Below are 13,747 nucleotides of genomic sequence, written 5' to 3'. Positions count from 1 at the left end.
TTGAACAAGCCAAGCTTGACTCCGCCTCAAAGCCTTTAAGCTTGCTCTTCGCTCTGCCCAGAATGCTCTTCCCGGCAAGATCTTTGTATGGCTGCCTTTATCTCAAGAATCAGGTCTCTGCTGGTCACTCAATGTATACTTCTGTGTACGAACAGGCAGCACATCTGCTCCTTAGAATAACAGGGCAGCTCTTTCCCAGGTGTGCTCAAGGTCTAAAAACTTCTTGTTATCTTATCATTCACAGATGACATAAGGCATAAATCAAACAGGGGCTACATTAGGCAAACAATTCAGGGTTTGCACACAGTCCTATAAATGCATGGTATTTTCTTTCTCTTTACAGGTTATTTTCAAAGCTTTGTCACCACCATACGATACAGAGAACCCTTACAGTGCCAAAGTTCAGGAGCAGCTGAAGATCACCAACCTTCGCGTGCAGTTGCTAAAACGACAGTCTTGTCCCTGTCAGAGAAATGACCTGAACGAAGAGCCTCAACATTTTACACACTATGCAATCTATGATTTCATTGTCAAGGGCAGCTGCTTCTGCAATGGCCACGCTGATCAATGCATACCTGTTCATGGCTTCAGACCTGTCAAGGCCCCAGGAACATTCCACATGGTAGGTGAAACAAGTCCTACCCTAAGAAAAACAAATCATAAGTTACCATCAGTTTTGGGCATTGGTTGGTATATGCTTAACACAGTGCTGCTAATTTTTTCCTCTGCCCATCACAGCTCCGACTCCATACCCATCCTATAAAGTGCCCATTAACTTGTCTTTTAATCTTCGGTTTTAGTGTTAAGTCAAGCATGATAACCAGATTCCTTGGAAAACACCCATGCCAGTTTTTAGTACTGTGACCTTCAGATATAAAGTATAAAGTGAGTAGGAGCAAGAGGATGGCATAATCCTATTAGTAGCGTTATCACACTGAAACCAGCTTTGACAATAAATGGGGAACATTGTTCAATAGATTTTAAAGTGGGAAAAATAAGAACCTCGATTTTATGCCTGGTATCTTTGCTGTCCAGCCAGCAGAATGAATAAAAATTCTCCTCCGTGAAGAGGACTGACCCCCTCCTCACCCTAAGGCAGAGTTAAACGCTCTTTCCTCTAGGTTCATACAACTCCTGGACTTTCCTCTGAACTTTTACTTCTCTGCATCCCCCAGGAGACTGCGAACTCTCTAAGAAACTGTATGATCTTTGCATCCTTGGGACCAAGTGCATTACCTGGGCCGGAAGTAGGTGCTCAGTAGGTGTTTGGTTGAATGATAGCAACACAGGAATAGGGAGATGATGAAAAATTAGTGTCATTGTTTATCTGTCCTTACCTCCCCGACTTCCAGAAAAGATACAGAGTGGCTCATCTGTAAGCACCTTGTTGGTACACATCCAGAGACTATGGATGGGGACTGGACAAGGAGAAAATAAGGATGAGCACTCCAATTCTTCGATTTTATATTTTGCTCTGATAATTCTGAGCAAACCAAAGCAAAATGAATAAAATGGAAAAGGCTGCAGGATATTCTACTGCATTTCCTAAAGGGTAGACGTCCCTATTCTTTCTTCTTTATCCCAGCCCTAGAATAGGATAGGCCACCAGCAGCCATGATCCAGTTAGCCAGCAGGACAGTGCTGGCTGGGCTGAGTCGCTGGGGCAGCATCAGGGTAACCAAAATGACTGGGACAGTGGACAGAAAGTAACCAAAACAGAAACAGTACTATTACTTGTAGAAGTTAAGCTGGGCTCCCAGAGTTGAAGAAAATGCAGCATTCATTCAACAGATACCTGCTTGTTTCTAGACGCTGACAGATCTTTGAAATCCTACAGTATTGCTTCAAATAAAGGGTGCTATGATTTAGTGTATCTCAGTTAACGGGGTTCAGATAGGATTCAATCAGAAAATAACAAATATTTAGAGACATGTCAACCTACCAGACTGTGAACTAGAAAGCTTATGTAAGGTAGAGTGCTCAAAATATTTTGCCATGATATTTTAGCGAATTCATGAAAGGAGAGTATGCAAATCTTTTGTTTCCTCAACTGTCTCTTATAATCCAAGTCATACAGGACCACCTCAGAGTAGAGTCCTGAGCAAAATGGCAGAGGCCCCCATAACATGGCACAGGGTGAACCCTCAATATTTGCGGACTGAAGGACCTATGAGACTACCTGAATGGCTCTGATCAACCACAACAAAGTGCCAGAGTTCTCAAGGGCCTTATAAAAACTTCAGGTGGCCGGGCACAGTGGCTAACACCTGTAATCCCAGCACTTTGGGAGGCCAAGGCGGGTGGATCGCCTGAGGTCAGGAGTTCCAGACCAGCCTGGCCAACACGGCAAAACCCCATCTCTACTAAAAATACAAAAATTAGCTGGGTGTAGTGGTGGGCGCCTGTAATCCCAGCTACTTGAGAGGCTGAGGCACAAGAATCACCTGAACCTGGGAGGCGGAGGTTGCAGTGAGCCGAGATGGTCCCACTGTACTCTAGCCTGAGTGACAAAGCAAGACTCTGTCAAAAAAAAAAAAAAAAAAAAAAAAAAAATTCATGTGCATGCATTTAAAAGTATTACTTTCTTTTTTTAAAGTAAGTCCTCTAAATATAAACTTTCAGAGTTAACAACACTTTCTAAGGCTGAAAATAAAAATTCTAGAAGTTTCTCTTTGTTCTGCCAAATTCAACAAGGGATAATTACTCATAGTTAACAGGCACTTTTGAAGAAGTCTTAAAATACAACTATTCTATACAACATACTGCCAGCAAGAAAATTATCAGCCTGTAAAGAGGTTCAGGAAAATCAAGTAAAGGGGATTATATATTAAGTGTTTTTCCATTTCAAAAGGATGTTAGAATGAGACATCTCCATCCTAGAAGACCCTATGGAATGGAAACCTCATTTTCTTACTAATCTCAGGTTGCTTTTGAAATTGGAAGTAATTTCCTTTTAAAATAATACTAGTTTCCTGACATCTTTCTATCCCATTTTCATACTGATTTCAATTTCTGCAGCAGTGTAGCAGCCCCTAGTGCCATTACTAAGCATGTGTTTGAATTGAGCTAAGCCAAGCCAAAACTGTGGATAAGGCCAGGTAGCGGGTAAAAAACAGCCTAAGTGGCCAAGACTATGTTGGCTTCCAGGGATCCAGTTCCGTGACAATTCTTGCTGTCCCTACTCTCTTTAGAAGAAAGAAAAAAGACGAAAAAAGAACCCATAAGCAATTGGACCAATAGCGACCATGGTTGGAAATGTGAATGATTCTGGTTTTCGATTTTTCCACCCCAAGCTTGGGTGCATTTGACTTTTATCTATACTTTTTTCTGAATTAGAAAAGAGCTTGTATTAAATTTGTAAATGGTTGCTTCTTTTGAATGTTTTTTTGTTTTTGTTTTTGTTTTTTGTTTTGAGATGGAGTTTTGCTCTTGTTGCCCAGGCTGGAGTGCGATGGCATGATCTCGGCTCACCACAACCTCCGCCTCCTGGGTTCAAATGATCCTTCTGCCTTGGCCTCCGGAGTATCTGAGACTATAGGCATGTGTCACTACGCCCGGCCAATTTTGTATTTTTAGTAGAGACAGGAGTTTCCCCATGTTGGTCAGGCTGGTCTCGAACTCCTGACCTCAGGTGATCCGCCCGCCCTAGCCTCCCAAAGTGCTGGGAATACAGGCATGAGCCACCACACCCGGCCTGAATGTGATATTTTAATTCCTATGATTGCTTCACTGAGCGTATTGAACATTGAAAGCATAGTCTTTTGCCTTATTAAGAACATAGGCATAGATTCATTGTCCCACATTTGTGTGTCTCTGGACGCCATTCATTTTATGTATACAGCTATAGAATAACTGAAATCTGATTGTGCCTGCAGAATGGAAGGTAGCTTCTTAAGAAATACTGTTCTTTTGCAGGTCAGCTTATCTGTATGTGCATACAGATCTAAATTTTTAGCACAGTTTTTATTTGCAGCAGTGGAGTGTGGTCCCTGAACCAGTACCATCAGCCTTACCTGGCAACTTGTGAGAAATACACATTCTCAAACCTTATCCCAGACCTACTGAATCAGAAATTCTAGAGATGAGGCCTAAGAATCTACGTTTAACAATCCCTCCAGGTGTTCTAATGCTTGCTAAAGTTTGAAAACCATTGCTTTACAGACTATGCCAATTCATCTGTGGCTAATATTGTTGCTAAAATGAGTAATTAATGAAATCTGATTTTATGGGCTAGAATTTTTTATGGCTGATGATAGCAAATTAGGGAAGTTAATAGAAATGGCACCCTATTTCTTTATATAAGATTTTAGGGTCATTTCCTTTCTTTGGAAGAAAAGAATAGGAAAAGAGATACAAACTAGGAGCCTCATTTACCTTAATACATTCCTCCTGTGTCTTTTTTTTTTTTTTTTTTGAAACAGAGTCTTGCTCTGTCACCCAGGCTAGAGTGCAGTGGCGTGATCTTGGCTCACTGCAACCTCCCCCTCCTGGGTTCAAACAATCCTCATGCCTCAGCCTCCTGAGTAGCCACGTACCACCATGCCTGGCTAATTTTTGTATTTTTAGTAGAGATGGGGTTTTGCCCTGTTGGCCAGGCTGGTCTCGAACTCCTGACCTCAAGTGATCTGCCTGCCTCGGCCTCCCAAAGTGGTGGGATTACAGGCATGAGTGCCCGGCCCCTCCTGTGTCTTTTAACACAGCATCACCTTCCCCATGTTTCCACTTCTCTCCAGATCCATTCCACTTCTTCTCACCAGTTCAGTTTTCTTTCATCTGTCCATTTTGCTGGAAGGCAGACAGTGTGATGATTAAGACCCTGGTATTGGAGCCAAACACAGCTAAATCTGACTTACCACAGCATTTACTAAGTTATCTGTTCTCACTGAACCTCAGTTCTCTAATAAAATGAGGATAATATCTACCTTTTGTAGCTATGGTGAAGATTTAAAATCTGATGCTCTGTGCCCTGGATATGGTAGACACTACTTACATTGCTGTCATGATTCTATTGTATTATCTCAGCCACCTCTACTCTTCTCCTTCATACACTTCTTTGCCAATAATGACAAAAATAAATCACAGCTTATGTGCTGTTTGACATGTTTACAAGGCTGAGGGTTTTGTGGCAAGGAAAACTGTACTTTGACTCCAGCCTGCTGGAATCCCAGAAATTATGTGAAGAGATCTTAAGCTTTTTTCTCTTTGCAGCTGTAGAGGACTGATTTAGTTCTCTTTTTCCTAGCAGCTGGTGATTTTACAGCTGTTGGGTGATGAATGGTAATAAGAGGGAATATGGAATGTTTCATTATTGTATTGAAATATCATCCACTGGATAACATGGAGGCCTTAGAATACTGTGAGAAATGTTTAAATGCCCTGAGCTGCACTTGTTAAGGCAGATTTTTCTCCTGTAATTTGGAACTTATTTTAAAAGATGGTCAATATTTTGACTGATGGGTCTGAGTCTAAGGGTAAGCACTGAGACCTGTGGAACCATATACTGGGGTTTGAGGAAAATGTTCCTTAGCTACCTAGCTGTGTAAGGCAGGTTTTAGAATCATTCATATACTCTCATTATGAAAGTGTTTCCCGAGGAATCTGGATACATTCATTCATGTATTTATGTTTTCATATATCATATGCCATGTTTTATAAATTAAGGACAGATTTAAAACTATAGTTTTCATCTTCTTTTTCAAATGTATTTACTGTTCTATGAATAAGCCAAAAGTATAATTAGAAAGCTCTTCAGGCCGGATACGGTGGCTCACGCTTGTAATCCCAGCACTTTGGGCAGCCGAGGCAGGTGGATCACCTGAGGTTGGGAGTAATCTGCCTGGCCAACATGGTAAAACCCCATCTCTACTAAAATACAAAAATTAGCTGGGCGTGGTGGCACGCGCCTGTAGTCCCAGCTACTCCAGAGACTGGGGCGGAAGAATTACTTGGATCCAGGAGGCAGAGGTTGCGGTGAGCCGAGATTGCGCCGAGCCGAGATTGCGCCATTGCACTCCAGCCTAGGTAACGAGAGCGAAACTCCGTCTGAAAACCAAAAAAAAAAAAGAGAGAAAAGAGAAAGGAAGAAAGAGAGAGAGAGAGAGAAAAAAGAAAGCTCTTCAATCTTTAAGGTGTTAAGGAAATGAACAGGAGATTTTTTAAACAATAAAGTTTTTAAATTTGACTATAAGAAAGAAAGAAAGAAAGAGAGAAAGAAAAGAAAAAGAAAGAAAGAAAGAAAGAAAGAAAGAAAGAAAGAAAGAAAGAAAGAAAGAAAGAAAGAAAGAGAGAAAAGAAAGCTCTTCAGTCTTTAAGGTGTTAAGGAAACGAACAGAGATTTAAAAAACAATAGTTATTAAATTAGACTATAAAGTCAGGATTTTAAAAAATACCTTTATATGGTAAAACATGCATGTATGTTTGGAAATGTATATCTGTAAATTAGTTTTCGGTTTTAGCACAGAAAAAACGATCATGGATTATAAATACTGATGACAACAGTTACCCCTTACTGAATGCCTACTATGTGCCAGGTCTTGTGCTGTCATGCTACAGTGTTATTGAATTTAATTTCCATAACAACTACATGGAATATCATCATCATTTTCTTTCAGAGAGGCAAAACCGAGACTTGAAAACGTTGACTTCCCCAAAACAAATGAAGAGCAGAGCCACAATTTACATTCACCTGTCAGACACTAAAGCCTATTCTCTTTTTGTTGGCTTTGCGCTATAGAAGACTTGGATCTAACCAGGGTTGACATTGTGCCAAGAACAGAGAAAAGAGAGGAGAAAAGGGATTGGAAGAGGGCAGGGGCGATGAGGGTGGGTTCACGGGATTGATCATCATGATAACCACAGAATCTAAACTAAGGAGGGAAGTGAGAGAGTAAAGACAATTCTCACCCCCAAAGGTTAGCTGATTTATTTATTTATTTATTTACTTATTTTTACTATTATTATTTTTCTAAACAGAGTCTCGCTCTGTTGCCCACGCTGGAGTGCAGTGGTGCAATCTCAACTCACTGCAACCTCCGCCTCCCAGATTCAAGCAATTTTCCTGCCTCAGCCTCCTGAGTAGCTGGGATTACAGGCACCCACTACCACACCCATCTAATTTTTATTTTTAGTAGAGTCGGGGGTATCACCATATTGGCCAGGCTGGTCTCAAACTCCTGACCTCAGGTGATCTGCCCACCTCGCCCTCCCAAAGTGCTGGGATTACAGGTGTGAGCCACCGTGCCTGGCCTAGGTGTTTTGTATTTTATAAAGTCCTTTCCTATGCATTATTTCACTCCGTCTTTACTATAACCCTAGAAGGTGTGACTGCTCTTACAGGGATAGGTAAACTATCCAAGTCCTCTACATTTTAATATGTAACCAGAAATTAGCATTGATTCTCTTCCATTAACAGCTAGTGAAATGGCTCCAAAGGGAAGAAAAAGAGAAAGAATAAAAGCAAAAACTTTGGATATTCTACAAAGTAAATCATTTAGAAGTGACTATCTTTGGAGGGGCATGGATATCTATGGTTTTATTAGGAAGAGAGATTTCTAGATCTACCATCTTTTACTTCCCTCTCTAGCCCTAAATCATTTTTGCTGCTGATGAAAAGCACCAGCAACCTCTATCATTTAATTTGTCACATTAGGATCTGGCGGAATAGGTAATCCTGTCTCCAAAGGAGGTGCAACATATTCCTAATAGTAACAAAATGTAAAGCCTGCCAAATTGATACAATTAGTCTGAGCCTATCCTCAATCCTTATTTCAGTGCTCCTGTGTTAGCCTGGCATAGTTCTGCTGGTAGTCCCTTAGCACTGAGTAACCCACAGGTGCTATAGAAGGTATACAGAATGTTGATTTTACTTTATTTACTACCTCATATTTCCTAATAGAAGGGCAAGCCAAATTCACGTTCACGGCTGGCAATTATTAGTGTTTTGACTGTGTTTTCTCTCCACACAGTAAGATACGCTTTCTTTTAATGACAACAATTGCCCAGGATTACTGTTTTTGATGATTAGGAAACAAGAATGCTTTGGGACCAGAGGCATTCTAAAATAATCTTGGCACCCATGGAAGGATTTCCTGTGGGGTTCCTTTCAAGAGTTCCCCCAGAACAATTAGATATTTATTTATAGGCCTTTATTTCACAGAGAGGTGAAAGGATAAAAATACCTGAAAGGTAAAATGTTGGTATCAGAGCTGACATCTCTAAAAGTGAAATGGAAGCCAATGGGAAAGTAAGGTTGATTCTCCAAAATATAATATTTGTTCATTTAACTTTTCATGAACATGCTTTCCAGAAAGTGAATGTTTTTTCCAGAAAACATATATATTTAGGTCAAAATTGGGGCATTGTAAAAGTGCAAAAATGAATCTAATAGGTTTGAAATACTCATTCTTTAAATTTGGGAAGGAGCAACTCATATTTGACCTTTTTCTTACTATAAAATACTCCCCAAATATTCAAGGCATACCTCACTTTGCAAATTTTCTCATGAATACTTCCTTTTCAGTATAACATTTTTGGGTCCATCTGTGAATAGGCTGGGAGCCCGGAGTCAGATCTCTGTGTCTGGAAGACCTGGCCTTCCAATTTCACTGCTAATATCATGGGTTCATGGGGAGAAGGAAGCTACATGGAAAGAGAAAAGCTGAGGTTACTGATAGATATCTGACTTCTGGTGCACAAATCATGTCTCCACGGAATTTCATTTGTGTCTTGCCAATTTTGTAATAGCTGGAAGCATAGTTCAATTTGTCCTAAAACAGTTTTATTCAGTAGAAGATAAACTGTGATTTAAGTCCTTATTCTCCCTTGCAAGGGAAATTTTTAGTGACAAGACATGTAAGGTTAAAATACACACACACACACACACACACACACACACTCTTTATAATAATTCCAGAAGATGGAAAAAACCCACAGCCATTTCAAATGGTAAGGAAAACAAGATCTATTAATGTTGACATTCAAAACCTTAATAATATAATTGGGACTACAATTGCATTACATCTTAGCAATGTAAATATTTTAGTGGAATAAAATAGTAAATTAGTACACATATAGGGATATAGAAGGGCTATAATATTTGTTAACTCATAGAAGATTTTTTTGTAATATAGGATTCTAATTTGGCATCTTTTTAGCTCTTTTCCTAGTCTTTAGGTAGAAAAAAAATAGAGAAAATTATGCTTTCAAAAACCAAGACAAAATATATTTTAGCTTTAAGATAGCTCGCATATTAGAATGGAAAAAAATATTATATTTGTTCTACTATTAAATATTTTATATATAATATAAACATTATACAATTCATACAAGTAAACACGAATCAAGTGTCTTGCCTTTTAATTTTGCATCTCTAAGGGCATGTATTAGTCTGTTCTTGCACTGCTGTAAAGAAATACCTGACACTGGGTAATTTATAAGAAAAGAGGTTTAACTGGCTTACAGTTCTGCAGGCTGTACAGGAAACATGGCAGATTTGCTTCTGGGGAGGCCTCAGGAAGCTTCCAATCATGGTGGAAGGCAAAGTGGGAATAAGACCTGTGACATGGCAGGAGCAGGAGCAAGGGTGGGGGAGGTTCCACACACTTTTAAACAACCAGATCACTTGAGAACTCACTATCCTGAGGACAGTGCCAAGGGGAATGGTGCTAAACCATTCATGAGAAACAGCCCCCATAATCTAATCGCCTCCCACCAGGCCCCACCTCCAACATTGGGGATTACAGTTCGACATGAGATTTGGGTGGGGACACAGATCCAAACCCTATCAGGGCAACACTACCAGGCATGTAACCTAGCTGGCTCAGTGAGTTCTCAGAATTTCTGAAAGGCAGTGATTTCATTGCTTCCCAGATAAGAACCTAGTAGCCATTAAAATAAAAGAGAACACAGGATCATAGTGTTTCCTTAGGCTGAACAGAGGCAAAAAATCCTGTAGCCTATTTGTCTTTTAGTTCAAATTTATAACTTAATTCAATTCAACTTAACACACCAGGAATAGAAAGGAACTTTCTCAATGTAATAAAGGTTAGAAAGGAACTTCTCAATGTAATAAAGGTCATCTATGAAAAGTCCCCTGTTAACACCATACTTAATGGTGAAAAACCAAATACTTTCTCCCATGATCAGGAACAAGGCAAGGATATCTGCTGTCACCCCTTCCATTCAATATGGTACTGGAAGTTCTAGCCAGGGCAATTAGGTTAGAAAAATAAGTAAAGAGCATTCAGATTAGAAAGGAAGACGTAAGCCTATATTTATTCACAGATGACATAATCTTAGATTATAGAAAACTCTTAAGAATTCACCAAAAAACTATTACAGCTGATAAACAAGTTGTAAGATACAAGATCAACATTTTAAAATTCAATTATATTTTTATACACTGGCAATGAACAATCCAAAAATGAAATTAAGAAAACAATCTCATTTACAATAGCATCAAAAAAGAATAAAATAGAGAGAAATAAACTTAACTAAATGTAGGGCCTATACACTGAAAACCCTGAAACATTGTTAAAAAAAATTAAAGAATACCTAAGTAAAGGGAAAGACGTTTTGACTTCATGCATTAATTAGAAGGCTTAATATTATTAAAATGACAATAGTCTCCAAACTGACCTATAGATTCACTGTGATATCTACCAAAATTCTAGCTGCCCTTTTTGCAGAAATGGACCGGCCGAACCTAAAATTCGTGTGGAAAAGCAAAGGACCTCAAATAGCCAAAACAATCTTGAAGAACAACAAAGTTGGAGAACTCACACTTTCTAATTTCAAAGCTTACCTCAAATCTATAGTAATCAAAACAGTGTGGTACTGGCAAAAGGATAGACATATAAATCAACAGGAGAGAGAGCTCAGAAATAAACTCTGAATAAATTCAGAAATACATTTGTGGCCAAAATTAACAAAAATTAACTCAAAATGGATCAAAGACCTAAATATAGAGCTAAAATTGTAAAACTCTTATAAAGAAACATAGGTGTAGATCTTCATGACTTTGGATTAAGCAATGGTTTCTTAGATATGACGCCAAAAGCACAAGCAGCACATAAGAAAACAAATAAATTGGACATCATCAAAATGAAAAACTTTTGTGCATCAAAGGATACTATCAAGAAACTGAAAAGACAATGCACAGAATGGGAGTAAATACTTTCAAATCATATATTTGAAAAAGTTCTACTATCCAGAATATATAAAGAACTCTTACAACTCAACAACAAAAAGACAAATAACCCAGTTTAATAATCGGTAAAATATTTGAATGACTGGTCTTGAGCCACCCAAAGAAGATATGCGAATGGCCAATAAGCACATAAAAATATGTTCAACGTCATTAGTCATTAGGGAGATGCAAATCAAAACGACATTGTGATACCACTTTACATCCATGGCTATGATCGAAAAGACAAATAACAAGTGTTGCGAAGGATATGGAAAAGTTGGAACCTTCATACATTGCTGGTAGAAATGTAAAATGCTACTGCTGCTATGGAAAACAGTCCGGAATTTTCTCAAATTTTGTTTTTGTTTTTGTTTTTGAGACCAAGTTTTGCTCTTGTTGCCCAGGTTGGAGTGCAGTGGTGCAATCTTGGCTCACTGCAACCTCTGCCTCCCAGGTTCAAGCAATTCTCTTGTCTCAGCCTCCAGAGTAGCCAGGATTATAGGTTCCCACCACCATGCCCAGCTAATTTTTGTATTTTTAGTAGAGATGGGGTTTCACCATGTTGAAGGCTGGTCTTGAACTCCTGACCTCAGGTGATCTGCCCATCTCAGCCTCCCAAAGTGCTAGGATTACAGGCGTCAGTCATCACACCCGGCCCTCTCAAAAATTTTAACATAGAGTTGCCATATGACCCAGCAATTCTACCCCTCAGTATATACCCAAGTGAATTAAAAACATGTCTACACAAAATCTTGTACATGAATGTTCATAGAAGTATTTTTCATAGTAGCTAAAAAATGGAAACAACTCAAATGTCCATCAGTTGATGAATGGATAAACAAACTATGGTATATCTATACAATGGACTATTATCCAGCCATAAAAAGGAATTAAATACTGATACACATTATAATTTGAATAAACCTTGAAAATGCTGTGCTAAGTGAAACCCAGACACAAAAGCCCACATATTGTATTATTCCTTTTATATGAAATGCCCAGAATAGACAAATCCATAAAGACAAAATAGGTTGGCAATTGGCAGGCACTGGCAATTAAGGGGGAATGAGAAGTGACTGCCTAGTGAGCATGAGATTTATTTTGGGGTGGTGAAAATGCTCTGGAATTAGATGGTGGTAATGATTGTACAAAATTTTGAATATACTGAAAACCACTGAAATGTACACTAGAATGGTTAAAAATAGTGAATTTATGTGAATGTTATCTCAGTAAGAAAAAAAATCAATAGCTTAAAAAAAGAACCCAAACAAACAAAAACAGAAAAACAAACATGGTGAGTTATATAGGAATTTTACAGAATAAATATATATTTTTTCAAGACCAGTCATTAAACTGACTGATTTCAAAAACAATCGCTTTTGGATGGATGACTATTGAAGAAAACCAGTTCTTTCAATAGCTGTGTCTGTTGTTTCTGGCCGTATACAGATAGTCACAGATTTCTGAATGACTCTGTATTCTGACAGAGTTTCTAAACAAGCATAACTTTTTAATAAACCAGTATTCCACCTTCATTTTTCATGTGCACATACTCAATGGTGAAGACTGTGTTTTACAAGATTCACCTAGAAACAATTTCCCGATATGAAAAGAAGCATCTGAATGAATTAACAACAAAACACGATGGAAGACAATATGCCCTAGTAACTGGCTTCTTGTACTACAATCAGGGACTCATTTATCTTAAACAAGTCAACTTTTGTAATACCCTGTGCCCTGTATCGAATACTGAGTGACAGTCAGACAGTGCTGTCAGGGAAGAAGGAAAACAGTAGGAAACGTGAAATAGACTGGATTTAAAAAAAAAAAATCTTTATAAGAGAATGCATAGTAGCCTGTGACAAGAATTTTTTTCCTTTAAAACAACCAGAAGCTATGCAAATACATTGAGCAAATGAATCTCAACGGGTGAAAAGTACTTAATAATCCTCACAGCATTTCTAATAGAATTTACCTGGCCCCCAGCTAATTGTAACAACTCTTGGAAATCCTAGAAGACAGTGAATAAAACCCTACAACACCTTCCTTCATTCTCAAATGCTGCTTGACAGATAAGTTGCTTACAAAATGAGTTCTACTCGTTTTTTGCTTTCACGCAGTTTCCCAGGTTCTTGCCTAATAGTTGTGTTGAGAGTTTAAATGGCTTACTAGAAGTTGTATATTGTTAATTCCACTTTTGCTGCCTCCTTCTAAAATTATTAAAATTAAATAGGTACTAAGAGATTGAAACTGATGCCAAGGGATTCTATTATAAGAAGTTATTTTAGGTGTTTGTGGGAAGCAAAAAAAAAAATAATAATAATCCTGATGACATCACTGTTCTAAGATGGAACTTCTAATATTTTAGGAATCTCTTGGGAGTTCTGTTCCCTATTCTGTCATTGATTTGCTTTCTGACCTTGGGAAAGTTTAAGTATAAAAAGACAAGTGCAAAGGAAAATTATGAAAACAAGGCTTTGAGATCAAATGAAGAACAAAGATGGAGTAGGTAGAATGACTATGTAGCTACTGTCTTAGTAACTGAGCATAGTGACCTAGTAG

At 38.5% G+C, this 13,747-nt stretch overlaps 1 protein-coding gene across 3 annotated transcripts in view; it reads left to right on the top strand.

Annotated features, from left to right (window-relative positions):
* Positions 1 to 13,747, top strand: part of NTN4 (netrin 4) — a 122,234-nt gene that overhangs the window by 40,242 nt on the left and 68,245 nt on the right. For all 3 annotated transcript variants that reach the window (XM_005571905.5, XM_005571903.4, XM_005571904.5), the window contains exon 3: positions 344 to 622. In XM_005571905.5, the coding sequence (XP_005571962.3) occupies positions 344 to 622 (279 nt within the window). The remainder of the gene's footprint in view (positions 1 to 343; positions 623 to 13,747) is intronic.

This window comes from Macaca fascicularis, chromosome 11, assembly GCF_037993035.2.
Source record: "Macaca fascicularis isolate 582-1 chromosome 11, T2T-MFA8v1.1".
Classification (NCBI taxonomy): domain Eukaryota; kingdom Metazoa; phylum Chordata; class Mammalia; order Primates; family Cercopithecidae; genus Macaca; species Macaca fascicularis.
Note: the sequence above shows the minus strand (reverse complement) of the source record. Positions and strands in the feature narration are given on the sequence as shown.